Source organism: Physeter macrocephalus, chromosome 19, assembly GCF_002837175.3.
Source record: "Physeter macrocephalus isolate SW-GA chromosome 19, ASM283717v5, whole genome shotgun sequence".
In the NCBI taxonomy this organism is placed as follows: Eukaryota; Metazoa; Chordata; class Mammalia; order Artiodactyla; family Physeteridae; genus Physeter; species Physeter macrocephalus.
Window position 1 is genome coordinate 83,964,179 of NC_041232.1, and position 24,062 is coordinate 83,988,240.

The 24,062-nt window shown below is 45.6% G+C and overlaps 1 protein-coding gene across 1 annotated transcript in view; it reads right to left on the reverse strand.

Annotated features, from left to right (window-relative positions):
• The window catches only part of FBXO15 (F-box protein 15), a 248,411-nt gene that overhangs the window by 221,733 nt on the left and 2,616 nt on the right, over positions 1-24,062 (reverse strand). The window contains exons 2-8 of the mRNA XM_028480298.2: positions 19,395-19,505; positions 14,567-14,671; positions 10,845-11,087; positions 10,073-10,282; positions 6,559-6,685; positions 5,303-5,385; positions 4,204-4,346 (exon numbers count right to left, since the gene is read on the reverse strand). Of these exons, the coding sequence (XP_028336099.2) occupies positions 4,204-4,346; positions 5,303-5,385; positions 6,559-6,685; positions 10,073-10,282; positions 10,845-11,087; positions 14,567-14,671; positions 19,395-19,505 (1,022 nt within the window). The remainder of the gene's footprint in view (positions 1-4,203; positions 4,347-5,302; positions 5,386-6,558; positions 6,686-10,072; positions 10,283-10,844; positions 11,088-14,566; positions 14,672-19,394; positions 19,506-24,062) is intronic.

Consider the following 24,062-nt stretch of genomic DNA (forward strand, 5'->3'; position numbering starts at 1 on the left):
GCAGTGGTTGAGAGTCCGCCTGCCGATGCAGGGGACGCGCGTTCGTGCCCCGGTCTGGGAAGATCCCACACGCCGCGGCGCGCCTGGGCCCGTGAGCCATGGCCGCTGAGCCTGCGCGTCCGGAGCCTGTGCTCCGCAACGGGAGAGGCCACAACAGAGGGAGGCCCGCATGCCACAAAAAAAAAAAAAAATAATAAGCATACATATGACAAGAGAAGCTTATCTTAGGGATTCTAGGATGTTAACCAATAGAAGATACTAATTAATTAATGAAATTCACTATAATAGTGTAAAGGAAAAAAAATATCGTATCATCAATAGTTGCCCAAATGTATTTGATAACATTTAACAATTATTCCTGATTTTTTTCAAAAAATCCAACAAATCCAGGAATAGAAAGAAACTTCCTTAACTTGTAAGAACACATAACAAAAACCTAGAACAAACATACTTAGTGATAACGTATTTTATTAACTTAATTCACCATTAAGTTGGTAATACCCTCATAAGAGGGGAATTTGCCAGTGTTCTTCAAAATTACATTTGCATTTACCCTTTTGAGCTAGCAACCCTATTTCTAAGCAAGTCTCCCAAAGACAAGCTGCCAAAACATGAAGCAATGTGTGAACAAGGCTATTCCTTTTATATTATATTCGCTATTCCGCTGTCTGTAACAGCAAAGACTGGAAACCACGGAAAAAGACATTAACAAACTACCTACCTATGGATGATTTAAAAAGAATGAAAAAGATCTGTATCTCATTCTAAAGACTAATCTCCAGGGCTTCCCTGGTGGCAGAGTGGTTAAGAATCCGCCTGCTAATGCAGAGGACACAGGTTCGAACCCTGGTCCGGGAAGATCCCACATGCCGCGGAGCAGCTAAGCCTGTCCGCCACAACTACTGAGCCTGCGCTCTAGAGCCCACGAGCCACAACTACTGAAGCCTGCATGCCACAACTAATGAAACCCATGTACCTAGAGCCCGTGCTCCGCAACAAGAGAAGCCACTGCAATGAGAAGCCCGCGCACCACAACAAAGAGGAACCCCTGCTCACCGCAACTAGAGAAAGCCCACGCACAGCAACGAAGACCCAACACAGCCAAAAATAAATAAATAAATAAACAAACAAACATGCCCATTAAAAAAATAAATAAAGACTAATCTCCAGAAAAAATTATTAATTGGGAAAAATGAAGGAAGTTAAAAGGGAGTATAGTATGTCTCATTTTTTAAAAAATGGGAGAAATATGAATATATTGATATATAGCATTAAGTATTCAAAAAGAAACATTTAAAGAACAAACCTCAGGCTAATATAAAGGGTTAACTTTGAAGGGAGGAAAAGAAGTGAAGGGATAGGGTAGAAGTAAATGTCTCTGAACTACATTGTTTTATAACTTCAACTTTGGACCATATAAATGTTGTATGTAATTTTTAAATGTAAAAATAGAAGCAAAGGAATCCTGAAAAAATAAAAAATCAACTGAAACAAATCACTCCAATTGTATACCAAAGAGGGAGCATACCCACAGACAGCAGAATCATTTTAGGTGACTTAACTTTTTCTAACATGACATATCTTAAACACATAAAGAACCACAAGGAAAATATTAATTCAAATAACATTCAATAGGTTATTCCTAATAATTTCAGTACTGTTTTTGAAATTATTATATATTTTGATATTGTTCGGAACAAAGACTTTCGGCAAAAGAAGAGAAATATAAGTATATAATAAAAAAGGTTAATTAAAAACACCAAGATCTTTAATTTAAATGAATGCATGATTTATTTCTACATATTATAAAATCTACAAACCTCGTAGCTCTGCCTACTGAAAACCCTAAAAGAAATGAAAACCCAAGAGCAATGTGCATCCCTAGGATGCAGATTATGGTCTCTAAATACCATAGTGTAGTGGGAACGAAAAGGAACCAGAGCTCCTAGGGAAAATGGCCAACTCCAGGTCTGGGTAGGAAACAGACAAAATGAGCTTGAGGTATCTTGTCCTGTTAGAACACAAGCAAGTTACCAAAGATGACCACACTCATATCAAAAGAACAGGAGCAGATGAGATGAGATGACAGCACAATTTGAACATCACAGTAACAATAAAAAGAATAATGACTTCAAGTGGACTAAAATACATAACCTCTATTTTTTTAATCCATGAATTCATAATAATACCTCCCCCCAAAAAAACTTACAAGTCATCTTCAAAGACTATTAGAGCATTAATCACTATGTTGTAAATTAATGAAGAATTAAGCATGCACCATGCCTTTCCTATATTAATTATATTTCATGGTAATTAAACAGTTGATAATAGAAAACCCTTCTTTATAAAAGAATGCTAATAATAGATGTAGAAGGAATGACAGAATTAGGGGATCATCATTTTACAATCTCTAATAAAATGACGGATATAAGTACCCATCATCTGGTAAACATTCATGGAGAAATTTACAGTAGAAGCAGGTTGAAAAAACCCTGAACCCACTGATCAATCTTAACCTATTTAATATTTAGGCAAATTGCTTGAAAGATGCAACATACCAAAGCTCACACAAGAAGAAATAGATAACCTAAATAGCCATACATCTGTAAAAGAAATTGAAACTGTAGTTAAAAACCTTCCCACAAAGCAGGCTCCAGGCCTTGATGGCTTCACAGGTGAATTCCACCAACCACTTAAGAAATACTGCCAATTGTATCCAAAATCCTCCGAAACACTCAAGAGTTAGGAATACTTCCCAACTCATTCTATCAGATCAGCAGTGGCCTGAGACCAAAACCACACAAAGACATTACGAAACAATTAGGAGATATAATATCAGAAATAACAAAGATGAAATACTTACTAAAAATCTTAAGAAATGTGCAAAATTAGTTTGAAGAAAATTCTGATACACTCCTACAAGACATAAAAGTATTTCTGAACAAACTGAAAGACACTCCACATTTATGGGTAGGATAAATCAACGACGAAGATGTCAATCCACCCTAGGTTAATACACACATTTGTCACAGTTCTATCAAAAGTGCCATCAAGCACAGAAAAATCTAGAAACCTTCCCGAGACAAATGCAAAGACGGCTCAGAGAAGAAAGGGCACAGAAGCCAGCCTGAAGTGGATCCCATTGACCAAAGTGGGGACTTCACAAAGAACAAACTTAGCTTCACAAAGAACAATGTCTGTAACTGATGATAAAGTACTGAGTGAATAAAAACCGAAGAGTCCAAAGTGACACTAAACAAGAAAGACAGAGAGGAGAGAGTGCACTCAAAACCATTTCCCACCACAGGAGGCGACAATTACATCAATTTCCTAATCTGAAAATTAGTGGTTAAAAGAGAAAGGATGCACGCATTTACCTTGCCATTACAGGAATCCACCCAGTCGATGAAGGAAAGCTCTTTACAAAAGCTCAGCTAATAAATGTGGACACAATGACATAATTTTAAAACCACCATTTTCTAAACTCAAAAAAACTGATTTAGGCAAGGAGTATTCATGGATGTCAAATCCATTAGCTAAAAGAATTTTGGGGAACAGGATATTCAGAAATGAAGTGCATAGTTTCCCCTATAAAATATTCTTACGACAAATGTTAAACTTCAGTCTATGCAAGTCTCTACAGCAAACTTCAAGGTCATGGGATACAGAGGAAAGAGAGCAAGAGGAACCAGTCAGAGAAACCAGAGCGGGGCGCACTGCATTCCCTCTTTTCCTCCTCTTGACTGGTGTCTCTTCCCTCCTCTGTCCACCCCAGTCCCTGTCTCAGCTTCCGTGAGCGTGATAAACGCTGGTGCAGTACAGAGGGCTCGCTGCCTTTATTCTCATCCTGGACGGGCTCTACACTGGCCCTGCTGGCAAATCTACCAAATTCCTCTGAGAAAGAAGAGAAGAAGTTGGGGTGGGAGAGGGGGGATGTGGTAGGGCAAAGCAGTAAGTGCCAGTAGAAAGGCTGGGCAGAGAATAGTCCAGAAGGCAGAGCAGGGGTGACGGTGATGACGGAGACACAGCCAGCATCTGAGGAACTGCACAAGTCCTAGTGATCAGGGTCTGGGAGAACGGAGGGCCAGGACACAGTTAAGGGGCCAGCCAGGGGGCTATTCTTAACTCAGATATAAAACGTGGTCCCTCCGCCTCTCCAGCCTTGGAATTCCACTCTGAAACAAAAGACTCAATGAGTTTCACCTTTGCTGGTGGAGAGGTTGCGAAATGTGCCACACAGGCAGAAAACTCCCCCGCTGTGCATATCAACATGGAGTTGGTAGCCACTCAGTCCACACTCCAGGCTGTCATCCAAAAGGGGGGTATGAGGAGGCAGCTCGTAGGGGCTAAAAAGCAAAACAAAACGTATCTGTCAACACCAGAGGTAAAATGCTTGAATTGGAAATACTCTTTAAAAAATTAACACCCCTTCAAAGCACCAGCTCCCATCAACCCTCTACAGATTCCCAATCACGTTCAGTACCACAGACGCCGAAGAACGGCCCCACGTTCCTTCTACCAACTTCCATACAAACGGGCAGAAGCAGGTGTTCCCTGAGCATCCCCAGACCACCATGACAGAACAGGGTTCTGAAATACGCCCGGGGCAGCAGCTCCTCTCCGCAGTGGTCTCGGCATCCAGAGGGCTGAATGCGCAGCAGGAAAATGCACCCAACAACAGACCTACAGCTCAGCGACTCCCCCGGAAGAAGACCCAAAGCCACAATGAACGAGTTTTCGTTCAGTAAGAAACGCGTTACTACATAAGGTAACAAACTCAGAAGCACTGGGGAGCATTTCACGTTAAAAAAAAAAAAAAAGGCATATGGGAGTCTCAGCCCCAGGGGAAGGGTGAGAGGAGCAGTGAGCCGGAAAGCAGGTCCCCCACCTGATGACCCGAAGTTCGTTAACAGACACGCAGTCTCAACCAATAAAAAACACATCTGCAGGCCAGGCCAAGTGGGCCACGGGTCTGCCTGCCTTTCAAGACATGCAAATGCAAGCTAATGCAGAGAGCTTGCAGCACCTCAGTGCACTAGCATCTTGTAGTAACGAAGCTTCCCTGCCCTATAAATCATACCCCACAGGGTGCGCCACCCTGAACCGAACAAATAAAGCTCACAGCTGCTGACGGGTAATCCAATGTTTGTAGCAACAGCTACGTAATTTTGTCTGTTGGCTTCTGCCTACTGATTAAAGACAGAATGTCTCTGTAGCTATTCTCGGGATATTCAGATGATATCAACTCCGAATCCTTTATGCTGACTGTACAAAATTTAATACACCACATACGAATACATACATAGCAGCCGAGCCTAACGTGCTCCTCTCCACAAGGTGATGGAAATGAAGATTTGCCATAACAAAAGCCAGTTCTTCCTCCCTCTGAAAAAGAATACATTTTTCAACTGAAATATTTTAATTTTTCATAAGGTCATTGTGAAGATAGCAGCACATTCACCTTACAGACAGGTGTGGTTTCTTACAATCTAAGATTCCTGCAGTGCCAACGCATTATCACCGTCTAATAAGACTCACCTGTCACACTGATGGCAGGACCACAATGCACCCAAATACGCAGCGCATGTGGTACCAAAAGGATTAACACCCTAGTATCTATGAAACATCACAGTGCTGCCTGACATACGACAACTGTGGAAATATATCTTGTTGGTCCCAGGTTGTTTCAAAGTCTTTTCCAAGGTAAAGAGAGGGCCGCTAAGAACTTCACAAGGTTAACCCCACGCACACTCAGCAGCCGCGGCAGGACCTGCGTGACCTGGCAAACCCAGTGGGAGGGATTAGACTCCACGTCCACTCATCAGCAGGCCGGGCGGCAGGAGACAGGACAGGACGGCACAGGAGCCGACGCCCGTTTCTCCCCGGGCACAGGTGCCCCGTCGGGGGAAGGGGACCCAGACGGCAGCCTGAAGCTGCCCTTCTCCAGTGGCCCATGGGACGGTCGGGTCAACCAGAGTCCTGGCATCTGCTCAGCCAACCCAGATGGACCAACTCAGGAGCCCAGAGCAAGCCAGGTGCCGCCTGGCCCCCAGTCACCCTGTACAGAGGGAGTGAGGGAGAAAGATGCCCGACAGCCAGAGTGGGGCGAGGGAAGCAAGGTCCGGAGGCTGGCGTGGGGGCCTGGGCTCTGCCTGGCCGTCGGGTACAGACGTGGGTGCTACCCCCAGAGTCAACTTGGCAGCTGCTGTCCTTAGCGGCTCCAGGCGAGACGCGTCTGAGGGCCCCAGGTGAAACGCACAGGAGATGCTCTGGCAGAGGAAGGGCGTGAAAGGGGCAGAGGATGGAATGTGGACCGGCTGGAGGAGGAAGGGGAGGGCCCCAGCGTGTTAAAGGGGCAACGTGAGCCAAAGCGCCCGGGCGGGAAGGGCTCGTGTGTCACAGGCGAGGGTAGAAAGGCAGACCTGCCGCGAAGGCGCGAGGGCCAGGCGGCGGGAACGTGACGTCCGTAGGAGGGTGTGGTCGCTGAACGTCTAAAGGACTCAACCCTTGACCCCATGCACGAAGGGAGCAAACGTGGCAGGCGCGGGCTGGGCTTACCTTCCAGAGCCCCACCACGAGGCCCGGGTGCAGGCAGAAGATCCGGATCAGCCTGTCACAGCCAAGCATGGTGGACTCGGTTAAGTGACTCAGGTTGTACTTTGCAATTAAAGAATGCCATCGAGGTCTTTGAACATCATGCCAAAGAAAGGAGAGAGAAATGAGCTCTGGCTTCCCCCGTGCTGTCGCTTCTCTTTGGCACACCTAAGAGGACTATTAAGAACATGCTAACCATGTGCACCTTGCTAATAAGGAGAAACAACTTGTATAAATAAAAGGCACAATGGGTCAGTACAGATTTCTCACCGTCTATCTTATTCTCCCCACCCCGGCTCTTACTGTCAACTCTATGGCCCCGTCAGCAGGGAGCTGAAGAATCACACGGGTGAGGGAGAGGAAGAACCGTCTTCTATCCTCTTCCCCTCAAAACCCAGCACAACACTACAATCAGCAGTAGATTCTCAATGTATGGGATGCATAAGCAAAGATGAAATCCCTTAAATGACAAAAAAGTAGGGGGTCTAGTAGGCTGCCTGAAAGCAGTTTTAAAGTTATTACAAGAATAGCTCAGAGATAGTGAAAACTGTTACGTCGGGTGTTTTCATGAAGGAAATACATCATGAACTGGATATTAGAATTAGTGTCTAAGAGTAAGTAACTCAAATGTGTAAGAAAACACAACTCAGCTCTACTGTTCATCATGACACATAAAATCAACAGAATGAAGCATTCTATTTGCTCGATCATGGTAGGCGGAGATGTCGGTCATTCCCAGAGGCAATTCAGGAAACCCTGAGGGAGAGGCGATCTCAGTGGTCAATTAACACAGCTCAGCACCAGAGGAAAGTCTCCAAGGAGCTGGGGCCAAGGGTGCGCTTCCAGCACCTAAGACGCACGCCAGCAGGTGACAGGTGTTCAACTGTTCGTTAAGCAGAAGTTAAAAGCCAAGGCATTCCGCCGCGCACCGTTTGAAAGCAGAGGGGGCTGTAAGCGTGGAAACCAGATGCCTGGCTGCCAGACCATGCTGGCCCCTCACTCAGAGAGCTTCTTGCGCTGAGAACTACACTGGTCAGGGAGAGGCGTTCGGTGAGGGTGCGCGTGAGCGAGAACCTAAAGATATGCTCAGCACAGGAGAGCAGACTGCGGGGAAGCTGAATGCCAGGTTGGGAACCAGAGCTGAAACCTTAGCTCCAGCCCAACAGACTGTCTCAGCGTGACCTTCACCTGTGTCCGGGGAGAGGGCCCCACCTTCGACGGCGGGAAATGAAATCAGAGAACCTCCCCAGAGCGCACGCCGCAGTCACTGCTGTGACATCATCAGCGTGGCCACGAGGCGCCGGGGCTGGGAGAACACCCCTCCACGTGCCCAAGGCCCGCACCCTCAGATGCAAGGCTCCAGACCGGCTGGACGGACTCCACAGAGAACATGCTGGTCCCCCTTTGCCTTGGCCTCACAGGTTCGTCCTGGCGCAGAAACTAAGGCTGACATCTACCCCACGTTTCTCAGAAGTTCGGGACGCAGGGCATCACCTGCAGAATGGAAAACGCTGGCCACGGTGACAGCGTAAAGTGTCTGACCAGGAAGGCACATATGACAGGGACACGCAAACTGCAAATTACATAGATAAGGCTTTCACTGTTTTAAAAAAAAAGTCTCACGGAGGAAACAAGAAAGACCCAAATCAGAATCACCGAGTCTCTCCTCTGCTGTCACACAGACGCACACAAGGATTTGTTTCCGCACGATGAAAGCATCTGCTCACAAACTTGCGATAAAAGTGCCGATCCGAAGAGATTACTGAAAAACACTTTCAGTGTTTGTTCACCACTGTTTATCAAGTGCTGTCTGAAGTCCATTGGGTTTTAATGTATATAAATTAAATAAAATGAATTTTCCCAATGAATTTTGGCATTTCTGTCACTGTGCAGTATCGAGTATTCCTGACCTGGATGACAATTTCAGGAACATAGTATCTTTAACTGAGCTTTACAATTCAACGCTATCCATTTATGAACTTTCATGATCATTTAATTGATGTTAACAATTCTGTCCTAATCCCTGTAAACAATATCTCATGATATCAAATAACATAGTGTTCAAACTGGTACAGAGGTTGCAGACTCATTCTCCAAATATAATTTCATGGTGCATAAAACCTGAAGACCGCATTAGAAAAATCTGGGGTCCATCATGATACCGTATAGAATTTCAGAGATTTATGCAAATAAAGGTACCATTCAAAAACATAACTGTTTCCAAAATATCTTCAGTTAACATAATCAGGGAAGATAATCCCCACGTTTTTCTTCATGGCAGTAAGGATATTTTCAGAACGCAGCAAGACCTGGATTCACTAGCACCAGGAATACAATGCCTCCACGTTCACGGCACGACAACCAGACCAGAGATCACAGAAACAGTCCTCAAAGAGCCAGCACCAGAGGGAGGGACCACAAACAAAGTCCTCAGGGACAAGTCGCAGAAATGTGTCTGTATGCAGGGGAACCAGGAAAGAAGGTGGTTCTTCTGTGGAGATGCAGACCCTAAAGTGAGATCTCAACACCTTCCATGGCAAGGCCTGGGAGAGAAGCCCGCGGTGGGGCTGCAGCTCACAAGGCGGTTAAGAACAACGCCCGCAGATGCCCTGCAAGGTCACGAGGGCCTGAAAGCGGGAAGGAGGCGGCCGGGGACAGGAAACCAACACTGGAGAAGGAGAAGGCAGCTACCTTCGCGTTTCCATACATTTTATGTCAGGAGGTCAGGGTGCTACAGGTGCCACAGTCCAGCTTTTGGGAGAAAACGACTAGTGGTGAGAAAAGTGAGCATGAGAGAGTTCTTGGGAGAAGCAAAAGCCTGATACTGAGTATGAACCCAGGGCAAAGCCACCTCATGACAGAATAATAGTAAGCATTCAGTAAGCATCAGCAATACGACACACATGCATCTGACTCATGCATTTGATGATGAAATGTTTCGCTCTTCTTCACAGCAGCCACGTATGCTAAACACTACATCATGACTGTCATCACCCCATTTTACAGATGAGAAAACAAAGGTACAGAAAAGTCACTGCACAAGACTGCATATCTAGCCAAGTTCAACACAGAAGCACATAAAAAAAAATTAATGACTTTATGATCTAGTGTTTAAACTATGATTACTGTATCCCTTACTAAAGAAGGAAAATATAATAGTTTTATATATCTTTGTGTTAAAATGGTTAAAACCAAAAACTTCCAAAGGCCAGCCATCTATCACCCAGAAAATCATTATGAGAACATCATTCCCTAAGTTATAGATAACCAAGATACGAGGAGCCTAAGCTCAGGCTTAGTCATCAGTGTGATCAACCCCTGCTTCTCCTATATGATAGTGATCCAGAATGAGAGAGAAGGCTGTAAGATGCAGTCAAGTTAAAATACACCACGAGTATTTTTTAATGACAAAAGCAAGGCCAACTGGCACTTACATATAAGATGTCCTCACCCAGAGGTTCTGCTGATTAGTACTTACCCGTTTTTGATGGGGGTCTGAGACCGGTTCATAAACACTGGCGTCACCCCACACAAATCTAAGGTTGACAGTGTGACAAGACGTGGCCAGTCTTTGCCATACCACACAGCCGTGACTGACGAATCGTTGATGGAAAGATCAACGTGCTCCAGGATGTGTTCTTTTCCACTATTTTCTTTCAATATAATTACCCAACCTAAACCAGATATTCTGAAGAAAGAAAAGCAAACGAAAATGTCTGCCTAGTGGCAAAACAAACACAAAAAACAAAAAAACTGCAGTCTATCACATGTCATCTCTAAAGCACCTGGTACCCTAAAAGCCAAAGTTCCTAGGACACGCCCGATGTAAATTTTCAAGTCACAACAGTTCTCTCTTAGGACTTATCTCCTCACCTAACAAACACTCATGGAACAGCTGCTCTGTTCCAGGACCTGGCAATACATAGATAAAGAACACAAAGGGCTCTGCCCATGGAGGAATGCTTTGAATGAATCTCCTGCTTTACTACAGCTGACGACCAGGCTGCTTCTGCTTTTCATAAAACATTTGAACCAAATATATGGAATAGGAAAATACTATGTATTTTACAGATACACAAAAGCACAAAATATCCAACAGTCCCTCACAATACAAACCACACATCGGTCCCATATTCACAATACTTGGAACTTACACCACCCTTCTTCTTTAAGGTGATGGTGCATCTCAGTGTTTAACGGCCCTCTCATGACCACCACACGCCCACCCCAAGAAGCCACGCCCTGCCTACCTGAGGGCCTCTTTGGTCTTAACTGGGAGGCCTGTGTAAGGGTGGAGAGGTTTGAGAACCCGAGCTAGAGCTGCTTTTACAGACGCTATTTGTTTTGTAATATATTCTTTCTTCCAATATCCAGCTTCTTTATCCCCAACTGACAGTGAGTTCATAGACACGGCTGTCTTCTCTACTGAATTAACTTTCCAATTACATCGTTTAGGTGAAAAGGCAGTTGAGTAGATTCTGATCCAAATAAAACTGGGGGAAGAGAGGAAATATGTTAACTATCTAAGAGACACTGTAATGCACCTGTAATAGGAATATATGAAATTAGAGATATGCAATCATTTTTAAATAGTCTATTTCCATGAACAAGTCAAGCTGAACACTTACCGTTGTTCATATGTTAAACTGAACTGTAGTGTGAGGTAAGCGTTTTAGATTCACCAACCCTAGAAACACAGACTAACAGGAAAAGCTTGCTTCCCGGGGCTGGGTTAAAGTGAGTGATCTCATATTATTTGGTACCATCCCTAATAAGAACTGCCGTCTTACACCAATAATTGAATAGAAGATCAATTATCGAAAAAAAGCAGGAAGTGTATGCTACATGATTCCCTATCTTAAATGCATACATGTTTTTGAAAAGAGCAGAAAGGAGTTTTAGATAGATAGATAGATAGATACAGATATATACACACACAGAGAAATGTCAACAGTAACTGACATGTAAGTAATTGTATGTTCTTTTTCCTTTCTGTATTTTAATTTTTCAACAATGAACATGGACTGCTTGCACAAGGAGGAAAAAAATAAAGATGATTAATGACCACTAACAGTGACAGTTAACATTTTTGAGCACCAGGTGTTGAGCGCTGCTTCAGCACTTCGTATGCGTTAACTCACTTCATCCCCCCAGCAAACCCATGAGGTAGCAACTACTACTGTCCCCACTGAACCGACGATGTGACTGAGGCCCAGATGCAAAGTGCCCTGGCCCAGATCTGTACGTAAGTGACAGAACTGCCACTGAATCCACGCAGCCTCAACCCCTGCATGTCACTGCCGCTTCGACAGCACAAAGAAATGGGTTCAAACAACCGTATCCACATTCAGAGAGCCGATCAGCCACAACGCTGGAATTCGACTCCACACCCTCAGTTGGTTACAGCAACCATCCTAACACTGCTGTGATGAACCATTTTCACACACATTATCTCACTTAAGTCATGGTCAGTGGAGCCTCAAGAGAAGGAAAACATCTTATGGAATTAAAGTATTACATATATGTTCCCCTTGATTATTTATAGAACACAAAGTTCAAGTTTAGGATGCTTTTGACAGTCCCCAAACCCAAATACATTCATTTCTTGATCGCAAAACGCTCCACCTTGTTAAAAAGCTAAAGCAGATTTAAGGACAAGAGCATATTTGTCTAATCTGACTATGAGTCAAGCACAGAAAAACTTCAGTCAGGTTGTTCAGGACACAGGGCCAATTTAATGTTTTGATAAACAGTGTTTCCCAGAGGGCTGGAAAATAAACCCCCCATGTGATGATCCAGATCCAGCCCGATGTAGGCCTCCCTGTTACCCCACGCAGAGACTGGTGCTCAGGCCAAGGGCTGCCCTACGCAGGGCAGGGCGCCAGGGAGACCCCACCCTTGCAGCGTGTCTCCGGAAAGTCAGCAGTGTAATTGGCTATAGCAGGGCTCCTGTCCTCTCCTCAGACAATGCTTAGAAAGTACCATTAACTTTCCAGAAACATTCATCGTTTACCTAGCCAGTTGTTAATACATCCTTTTATGAAGTCTAGCTATGAAAGCACACTCTTAAAAATACAATTCAGGGGGCTTCCCTGGTGGCGCAGTGGTTAAGAATCTGCTTGCCAATGCAGGGAACACGGGTTTGAGCCCTGGTCTGGGAAGATCCCACAGGCCACAGAGCAACTAAACCCGTGCACCACAACTACTGAGCCTGCGCTCTAGAGCCTGTGCTCCGCAACAGGAGAAGCCACCACAATGAGAAGCCCACGCACAGCAACGAAGAGCGGCCCCGGCTCTCCGCAACTAGAGAAAGCCCACGCACAGCAATGAAGACTGAACACAGCCAAAAATAAAAAAAAAAATTAAAAAAAAAAATACAATTCAACTGACACAGTTAAGATTCTCCTCCAAAAAAGGAAACAAACCTTATGAAGGGTAACTTCCTAAGAAGTTCAGCTTCTTAGAGGACAGCTACTTCCAAGAAAGTGGGACGGGCAAGTATGCAAAGACTCTCACTAGAGCTGAGCCCACAAATGCACTGAGAGGTCCGGTGCCTGCCCCGTGTGGGTCTTGGATAGAGGCGATAGAGACTAAGAAACTTATAATTTATTAGTTTATCTAAATAGTCTGAGTTCTATCCTTGAGTAAGGTAAGAACCTACAAAAAAGCTAGTTTTCAACATTTAGTTGACCCCTTCCTTGAAAAATGCCTCACTGCACTTTGCTTTAGTGAATGTCTTCATCTCTTACTAAGGGTCTGTAAGAAAGAGACACACAAAACTTGCCCAACATTCATTCTAGAACTATTTCAGGAATTGGCACTATGCGTGTATACTGACACAGACGTGTGAGATTCTCCAATACAGGAAATACCTTTGTAAATTATGAGATAAGAAAACTGCCCTGCCCAACCAGAGAATAATACATGTCCCCTTCTTATTATGAGAACTCGGCTGTTCATTAGTACAACCTGGAGGAATTTTAAACACAGATTCTAGAACACAGAGTTAAAATCTGCAGAAATGTCCATACCAGGGATCCAAATATTTTTTTGAACTCTCCCAGCTTTTCTAATGCAGCCGTTCCATGGACCAGCACCTGAGAACCACTGTACAGATGTTTCCTACGCACTGCGTTCCAAGGTTCAACAACATCACAGCTCTCCATCTGTTACCCTCCGTTTCCTCACCCTGTTAAGCCACCAGTGAAATCTGCATTTCCCCCATCTTGCTCTTTTCCCTGGTTGATACGGGGGTTCCATGTGGGATCAGGATCTGTCTGATCTTTTGGTGTTCAAGGACAGGGGGACCTCAAAGCCAAGACACCACCAACCTCGCCAGAAGTCTGCAGGATTCCACTGTCTCGCCCCCAAGATAAACTTCTGAGCTGCAGACAAAGATCATAGTGACAAAACAAAAGAAGGGGTTTCATCCCTCTTTTCATAGATCTCCACTAGCCCTGGGGCGCCCCACTGACCTCCTGCTTCCAGGGCAAAGGCTCCCTGAGCGCATGTTCTCTCCTATCCCGCCCACTTTACACTTCCCCACCAAGCCAAGTTCGCGGCTGGCAGGTCTCGGTTCTGCCCACACATACCTAAGGGAGCCCCTTCCTTGTCTTTCTTTAGGGTCTGCTCTGCAAGGCCCGGGCTGGGGTTAGTCAGGGGCGGCTCCGCAGTGCTGCTGCAGACCGTGTGGCTAAGTCGGCCTCTGCCTCGGGGACGGCCGGCAGGCCAGAAGCCGCTTTCTCCAACAACCACGCAGCAACAAGCTTCACCTTTCTCGGCTCACGCGAAGAGACGCAGACAGATGCAATCCTTTGAAAATATCACACGTCGGACATATTTCTACCCATGTATACAACTACTGTTGAAACTCTTTTAAATTCTAAAAAATGGTTAAAAAGCTCCTACTAGTTTTCACGACCTCCATCAAAACACCGTCAAACACGACAGAGAGATTTGGTTTTCTCCTTACTTGTCACTGGCCAGGTGATAAAAGCGCCTGTTCACACATCCGGCGCACAGCAGGGCCACCGCATCCAAGTAGGACAAGATCTTCAGCAGGATTTCTGAAGGCAAACTGAGAGAGGGAGGAATCAGAGAAACATCCAGAAAACAACTGGCCGTGCATCTCCAAATGGAAGGCAACAAACAGACGCTTCCTGTACAAGAGGCACACTGCACCCTCATCTTCAATCATTTCTCGATTGATACGCTCTGCTTATTACAATTCTCATGACTTAAACCAATGCAGAGACCCAAGGGTACAAATAGCTAATTTCCTTGGTATTTTTAATCAGGTTTTCACACTGAAAATGGAAATGAAAGACAGAGGACGCATCCTTGGCTACAGGCAGACCTCAGCTATTACTGCAGGTGGGTTTGGTTCTAGACCTACCACAATACAGCGAGTCACCGGAATTTTTTGATTTCCTGGTGCATATAAAAGTTATGCTTACACCATACTGTAGTCTATTAAGTGTGCACAGCATTATGCCTAAGAAAACAATGTACATACTTTAATTAAAAAAATACTTTATTGCTAAAAAATGCTAACCATCATCTGAGCTTTCAGTGAATCGTAGCAGTAACGTCAAAGATCACTCACTGATCACAGGTTGCCGTAATATAGTGATAATACAAAAAAGTTGGAAGTATTGTGCGAATTACCAAAATGTGACACAGAGACAAGAGGTGAGCACATGCTGTCAGAAACTGGTGCTGACAGACATGCTGACACAGGGTGGCCACAAACCAGCTGGTAAACAACGCAGCATCTGCAGAGCACGATAAGGTGAAGCGCGGTGAAACGAGGTCTGCCCGTATTAACAAGAAAAACACAACCACCCCCGCTTCCAAAACATCGGGGCGGGACAGGATCTGTCAACTTGTTCTCCCCCAGCTCAGGCGACGCCCCTGCACCCTCCTCCCACAAGAACTCACGCCTGTGATGCTTCCTCTGGGGCTTCAAGGAGACGCCAGGCCCCAGAAAGTTCTCTGAAGTGTCCTTTTCATTTCATTCATCTGCCTAAGTAAATAGGGTGTTGAGATGCATCCTTAATCTCCCATCTATTTCTATGATCTCAGAATTTTACAAAACTCTGTAAGAATCTGAAATGCCTAGAAAGCATGACTGGTGTTAGCAAGTCAGGAATGGGCACTTTTGAACCTCAGGCGAAAGGAAAGATGAAAAAGCAGCTACAGGAGATTGTACTTGGTGGCGGGGGGAGGGCGTGTCTAGGAATACAGGATAGGGAGTGTAAAACCCTTCGACCAGTTTATTTATTTATATACTTTTTCCTTTGACCAATTTAAAACAGTTTGCCCATTCTCTCCACTTGTGATTTTAACTCTTTTAAATTTTTTAATTATGATGAAAATCAGGTTAACAAACGTTTCATAGGAAAATAGTCAGTCCTAAAATTCTGATAATACTGAGAAAGAATGAAGTGGATCCTGGAAGAAAAGACGATTAAAACAAGACATACTAGATACGTGTTACTGTGCAAGTGCCACCCCTGTTCGAAACTTTCTGAGATATTTAAGCAGAGGCTTTCTGAGAGCTTAAACATGTAGCCATGCTTAGATATTAGTTAAATCCCTATCCTCCAATGAAATTCTTTCTATTCAGAGTCAGTAAATTAGGTGCTTTTCGTGAGAAAAGGTCTCTAACGCTAGAGATAGCAAAGGTGCAAGAAAACCCATTTCGTGACCATTTAAATTATCCAGTGCATATAGTTTTTACATTTTGATTTCACAAAAATTCAGTTATTATTTTTTAAATCAGTGTAAATTTTTTCTAAAACACAGAATTGGGCTTCAAGAAAACATCTCAGAAAGGTATCCAGCAACTGTAAGGATTATTTGATTGGACTCAAATCCCATTCAAGGTGGGCATTAGACAGCCTTCACTCTCCCGTCCACCAGACTAACATAATAAGGGATGGGAGGGTCCTGTCCAGGTACTTCCAGCAAAAGAAGAAAACCTCCATTTCGTGGTTAAAACAGTTGAGATCAAAGATGTTCTCAATCACTGTTCATAAGGTTTCCTCAAAGCTGGTACAGTCCAAGTTCACACCCATCCTAGGCTACCTTCTGTTGGATTCTAGTTACTTCACATCACACCGGCTAGGGCAGGGGACGGGGGAGAGAAAGGGACAGAGGAAGGTGAGGGGCGGGACGGCCAAAGAAAAGCTCCCCGAGGAAATTGAACTTGAGCGCGCTCGTTCTCGGGGCGTGGGAACTCCCGGTCCACTCCGAGGAAGCCCGGCAATCCCCACGCACGCTGCCCTTGCTCCTGTCCCCACAGAGAAGGCCCGAGCCCTGCGGAGCCGCGTGCGGACCCGCGCTCAGGTGCCCAGGCCCGTGTCTGCCCAGGGACCCAGCCCCTGCAGCCCCGCCCCCCTCCGGCCGCCGCTCCTCCCCATCGTCCACATCAGCCTCCGAAAACCCTCCCCCGAAACCGCACCGAGGCAGTGCTCTCCTCGTCCCCCATCTCCGCTCGCTGCCAAGCTTCTGTCCACACCTGCAGCCTCCATACCCTGCCGCCCACTCCCTTTTGGCTTTCTACGCTCGGTGTGAAATATACAAACACTACACGCGAAATAAAGTGCGGCCATTGCCCACCCACTGGCCTGGAACGGCTGCAGAGGCGGCCCCGCGCCCAGCACCGCTGAACCAGCCACCCCTGTTCTCGCAGCCACCCCCCTCCCTTTCTGGGACCTCGCTGGTCTTTCCTGCTCCCCAGTGGTTCGAAATGTGCCGGGCCCTCTGAGCTCAGCCCGAGGCCCCTCCACTGCCACCTCCACACTCTCCCCGGCGCCATCGGCACCCTCGCTGCCTGTGTCCAGCGGCCGGCCGCCACTCTGCCTCCCATCCCCAGCACCTTCCAACCCCAAAGGCAGCACCTCCCCGGACACACACACACGCCGCTCAAGCCAACAGTCTGGGATTCCCACCTCACGCCTGTTTCCCCGAACACCCACGTCTGGTTCATAAACGAGTCATGTCACTTATGCCCCAGATGTACCTCAACTTGGCCAGTGTCTCTCCACCTCCCCTCCTCCTGGACAAGGGAGACAGGTAAACAAGTAAACAAGGTAATGTGAGAAATCAAATGGCATCACACCTCCACGCTTAAAATCTCACATCGTGGACTTGCCTGGTGGCGCGGTGGTTAAGAATCCACCTGCCAGTGCAGGGGACACGGGTTCGAGCCCTGGTCCGGGAAGATCCCACATGCCACGGAGCAACTAAGCCCGTGCGCCACAACTACTGAACCTGTGCTCTAGAGCCCACAAGCCACAACTACCGAGCCCGCGTGCCACAACTACCGAGCCCACGTGCCACAACTACCGAGCCCACGTGCCACAACTACTGAGCCTGCGCTCTAGAGCCCGCGGGCCACAACTGCTGAGCCTGCCAGCCACAACTACTGAGCCAGCGTGCCTAGAGCCCGTGCTCTGCAACAAGAGAAGCCACCGCAATGAGAAGCCCGTGCACCTCAACAAAGAGTAGCCCCTGCTCGCCACAACTAGAGAAAGCCCATGCACAGCAACGAAGACCCAACGCAGCCAAAAATAAAATAAATAAAAGAATAAATTTATTAAAAAAAAATCCCACACCGTGAATAAGGTCCAAACTCCTCCCCATGGCCTCTGGGCCTCTCCCCCTTGCCCACCGCCCCTGCTCCTGCAGCAGGTCCAGGCCCCCTCTCTGCCCACCTGGCTTCCCCTCTGGATGCTCTTCTCCAAGCCCTTTCATCTCAGTTTTCAGTTCTCAGCTTAAATGTCAGCTCCTCAGCAAAGTCTTTCCTGACCATCCTAGCCCACTAATCTGGATTATAGAGTCCATTTGTTTTCTTGATAGCACGTACCCCAATTTATAATCCATTCCTTGTTTTAATCTGTGTTCCCCCCACAAGACCGTAAGCCTCATGAGAACACGTGTGAGCGGCTCACCACCTGCATTCTCCTCCAAGCACAGCATCTGGTACAGAGAAGGTCCTCGGATACTGACTGGAGGGATCAGCTGGATGTGTATTTGTCCTGCTTCTCCTATCAGATTATCATATGACAGATTCTATTCCCAGAGTATACAAAGTTTAAATCAATGTCCTGAATTAAATCTTTCTTGTCTTTTTCTTTCTTTCCAAAATCATAGTGAAAGTATGTACACTGCTACCTGAGCTAGTTATGACATGGTATTAAAAGCCCAAAACTTGAAGTCTGGCAATTTACGTTGGAAATGTGTAGACCAGGTGCACCCCCCGCCCTCCACTGTAAGACGCTACAACAGCGCCAAGTTTCCAGTACTCCACGCAACACTGAGCATACAGATGGTGCTCCAGAAACATTAGTACAGTACGAATCCACAAGCATTTCAGCATCAATCTCAAATAATAAAATTTTTTAAAAAGTTTCTACAGATCTTGCTGCTGAGGGTCACAGTACAGAACCTGCCATAGCAAAAGGGGCTCCCCAAATCCTGAAAGCTAAAAAAGTCAGAGATCTCGTAAGCTTTCAGAAGAACACACTTTAATCTTCTTTCTCCTTTTTCAAGGGTCTTTATAACATGGGAAGTGAATAATTCTGAAGAACCTTTTTTAAAAAAGAAAATTAAATTTACTTGTCACTTTTAGAAGTTTAGCTTCATGAAACTAGTCTAATAATGACAGGCTGATGACTCATAATCAGACTCTCCGTGTCGTGCCTTCTTCCGACACAGTTCTATTCTTAGAGAGCTCAAAAGAGCAACCCGGTATGTCCAGCCCCCCAGAGTGGCAGACCACCTCTGCTCCTTACCCGTCCAGAGACACAGAGCAGCTGGTGCAGGATTTCCCGCAGAGCTCGTCCAGTCGGGCACAGTGACTCAGGGCGGTGCAGCCCGCGACCAGCCTGACGCCTCGCCCAGTTCTGAAAACAAGCATGAAAAGTACAAATTATAACGGTGCCTGTCTGCTCCCCTCTACAAAGCATAAAGGATTCACAAACTCCAAAGACTACTCACTATGAAACTTCATCTACAGCAAGGGAGGGACGGGGTGGGGGCAGCAGGGAGGATGGTGAGACGTTCAGTGCCCTGAGGAAACCTGAAAACTGGACTTACTCTGACTGACGTGTTTTATTATAGGCTGTCAGCATATCAAAGAGCTGCTATAAAGTGTACTGAATGGAAATAAAAAGGGAAAAGATAAAATGCATCAGCTGTCCAGTTCCAATAACACAACAGAAACCTAATAAAGATAACATCCATAAAGTGAAAAAACGTAAATTTGTGAACCAGAGCTGCCACCACAGTCTCCGAGTTTGCCGACCTTTGAGGAATAACGGCTGGCTCCAGCTCTGGCAGCCACAGCCACAGGAGGACCAAATACTCATCCTCAAACTCGCTTACCCTTTACATCTCACATTCAATGGAACACGTTTTAATTGGCATTCTTTTTATTTTAATGGTAAATAATAAACGTAAAATAATAGTGAATCTTACAGTCAATGGCTTTTAAGACTTAATGAGATGTAACATTTTATGCAGTTAGTCCTTTTCAGAAGCTCCTAAAATACATTTTTATTAAAATCAGTCCTCAAGACCAGCAGTACTCAACAGCAGCTGGGCAGGGATCTGAAATGCCCAGAAAGTCACCAAGCTCAGTTTCCCACTTCTAGGCAGCAGTCCACAGAGAGCGCTCCTGGTGGACACACGACTTCTCTTGGGAAGATCTGGAAGCTGCCTTTTTACCCCCTCCCCAATACACACACCAATAACTGACCCACCTCCCGGCCAGCATGCTATTTCAGAAGTGACTAAAATCTAGAGTGCGCGTACTCTGTATGCTTAGTTCGCCAGCGCTACGGCTCTGAAGATGTCCTTTGTTCACCAAGGGTTTTACCACTCCCTCACCCCATTTTTCCCACCAAGATGACTTCCTGGATATATTTACACTATCACTCAAAAAGGATATGGGCAATGATTGGGGGCAAAAGGAGGGGGGCCTAAGAACTTGGAAGTAAGGGCAACAGTCTCTCTGGAAGTGGAAGAATGAAACCCACACGGACAGATCTGAACAGAGGGTGGCCCTCGACCCCAAGCATAACCTGCTCTTAGGAGGCACGGGGAGTGTATCACCCATGGACTCGGAGTAGCCTGGTGCCTGCCACGGAGATGGACACGCCAAGATGCACGCGTCAGCAAGCGCTCAAGTCGCCTGACGATGCCCCAGGTGATTCTGAGCAGCCAGAGAATGGGCTTCTCTTCCCTTAACAGATTTTTCTCTTCAGAAACAAGCATAACGGCTGGCACACAGTAAGCCCTCAATAAACATGAGCCATCCTGTGCACGCTGGCCCCTCAATCCAGGAGAGGCTGAGCACAGTAGACCATTCCGGATCTTGCTGATACCCACGCCTCTCCGCCGAGCTTCAGCCAAAGGCACTCAAGGCGCTCCTCGCCTTATGGGACCTCCTAGCCAAATGCAGAGCAGCAGGAAAGGGCAAGGAGAAATGCTAGTCTGGAGAGCTTTGCAATGCCCTCTCCCCCTTTGACCAGGGAATGCCACCTGAGTCGTAATTTTATCCTTCTGTTGTTTCAGCAAAGATTTCCACAGCAGAAAAGCTTTAAGTCCATTGACCTGGCTCTAACAGTAATCAGAGGTAAAATACAATTTCCTAATTGTATTAATTTCCTAGGGCTGCCTTAACAAAGTACCTGAAACTAGGTGGCTTATTGTCTCACAGACCTAGGGGCCAAATGCCCAAAATCAAGGTGTTGGGAGGGCCATGCTCCCTCCCAAGACTATACGACAGAATCCTTCCTTGCCTCTTCCAGCTTCTGACGGTTGCTGACAATCCTCGGTGTTTCTTAGCTCATGGCAGCTAAGCTAACTAACTCCAGTCTCTGCTCTCTCCTTACAAAGCCGTCTTCCCTCTGTGTGTGTGTGTCTTCCTATAGAACAGCAGTCACGTTCAATTAGGACCCACCCTAGTTCAGCATGACCTCATCTTAACTAATTACATCTGCAGAGACCCTATTTCCAAATAAAGTCACATCCTGAGGTTCTGGGTGGACATGAATCTGCAGGGGGAGATGGGGGCACTGTTCAACATGATACACAATTTTTTTTAAGTATTTAAAATGATTTAAAAGCATTCCTTATTTTAAGCGGTTAACTAATCCTGTAAACTCTACATGACCTGTGTTATAGATTCAGCAAAAATATCTGCAGGAGACAAAGGTTTCTGACACTTAAGCTTTAAACAAAAGGAATTTCTTTTACCCCTCCATCAAATAATAACAATATCGACCCAGAGTCCCCAGGTGGTGACCCTTAGACCACTACAGGTGTGAAGGGTCGTGCCGAGGTCTAAGAGTCTAGACACACACTGATGAAGACTGAGGAATGACTCTCCCTGATACACTATTTTTTTAACTTAAATGAACACTGCTGTGGTTGATCAAATATAACTTTGTCTAGAAGCATTAGTAAATTGGTAACAGCTTTTTGCCATTACGTATTTCCTCAATCAAAAGATGCAAAAAAAAAAATCTAAACTATTACCCTAAACCTTTCCAAGGGAACTGAAGAAAAGTAAATCAATACGATCTATCGATCAGTTTCAATCCAGCAAGTTGGCAAAGACCAAATAAATGATAAGGACAAGGGCCGCTCTGTGGCAGACAAACAGGCATTCTCCTTCCCTGCTGGGACCACAAATTGGTGCAAACACTACGGACAGCCAAGTGCTTAAAAGGCACATGTTTTTTTAAGCCAAGAATCTCACGTCTAGAACTATAACCCAAGGCAAAAAAAATGAGCCCAAAGACTTCACTCAGGAATGTCCATCTCAAAGCTGTTTGCACTGGGAAAAGTACTAGAAACAATATAGACATCAGTTAAACCCCATGACCTCCGTAGTGAGCCACGTTCAGCCAATAAAAAGGGACAGTTTCAATACAGGTGGAAGTGTTTGCACAAAAACAAGTTCGTGGCATCTCCCAGATGTCTGCACGGCCAGCTCCCTCACCTCCTGGATACAGACCGCCATTCAAATGTTACCGTCTCCCTGAGATCTTCTAGCCACGCTCTCTAAAAACTCCAATCCATATCCTGTGCGCGCGCGCGCACACACACGCACACACGATGCCCCCCCAGCACCTACCACCATCCGACACCACACACTTTGCTTGTCTACCTTGTTTGCTATCATTGGGGTGTAAGCACCATGCTGGCAGGTCTTTTGCACGAGTTTTGTTCCCTGCTGATTCCTCGGCACCCACAACTTGCCCAGCATGCAGAAGGCATTCGATAAATATCTGCTCAATTAATAGCATCAACTGAAAAAGTTTATATCAGTATATACTACATAATCTTATTTTTGTATTTCTCTCTTAAGGGAAAATGTAAACACATACATACAAAGAAAAGAGATCTTCGAGGAAAGGTAACAAGGTATTAACCGGTAACACATCTGATTCACAAGATTATGGAATTACAGGTGGTAGTTTTTAAACGGGGGCTGGAAGATTGAAGGGACAGAACACCATGTACTTTCTAATGTTTCTTAATATACTGAAAATGTAATGACTTGTGGGGTTTTTGTTGCTTTAAAACTGAGAGCCCATACACAAGAAGGTTTGGGAGCATAGTTTCACAGCACCATCCTTTAGGCTGGAGCTGTGGTTTTCAAAGGCCTCCACAGCATTCTGGGTACGAGTCCCCCCAAAATCTTGGAGCACAGCCTGCAGAAAGCACAAAACTTCTTGGAAGTCTCTTATTTAATATTAAAAATTAATGCAAATATTGCATTCTACTGGATAACTTATCAGTGTTTGTCTTATGTACTTTATATGTATCATATAATACATACAAAAATGTATTATATGACTCACCAGTTATTTAACATTTTCCCCCAAACCTGTTACATTAATTTTCCACTTCAGGAAGGTGCCCACTGGCACCTATCTGTTCAAAAAGTACAGCCTATTTGTTGCTGTTTTGTTTTTCCATAATTAAAATAGATCTCCTGAGTCCCTCATTTCCGGAGCAGAAGACTAAGTCTCTAACGAGGCAGCCAACAGTGACTTCTTCAAGGTCCCAAGCTAGAGGTCAAGAGCCCCAGGACCCTCCCCTCCTGACTGTCCTCCAGAGCTCCTTCCACCGTGTTACTATAGTTACTATACATCGTATCAGTATGGATTTTGGTACCATTGAAAGCACATCTCCATTTCTCCATAAAATAAACTGCACATTTTTAAGGGCCCCACAATTAACAATCAGTAAGTTCCATGCATGTCCTCATGGAGCTTGATCCCAAGCAGGGCCCTGTGGGGCTCCTGGACACAAAGCCTTTCTGTGTCCCCCCCCCCCCATTTCTTTGATTATAGGAAATAGCCTTCATCCAGCCTCCATGACCTTCCCTGAGTTCCAACCCGCAGATTCAAACAGTTGTTAATTAGGGAAGGGAGGGGATACAAGAC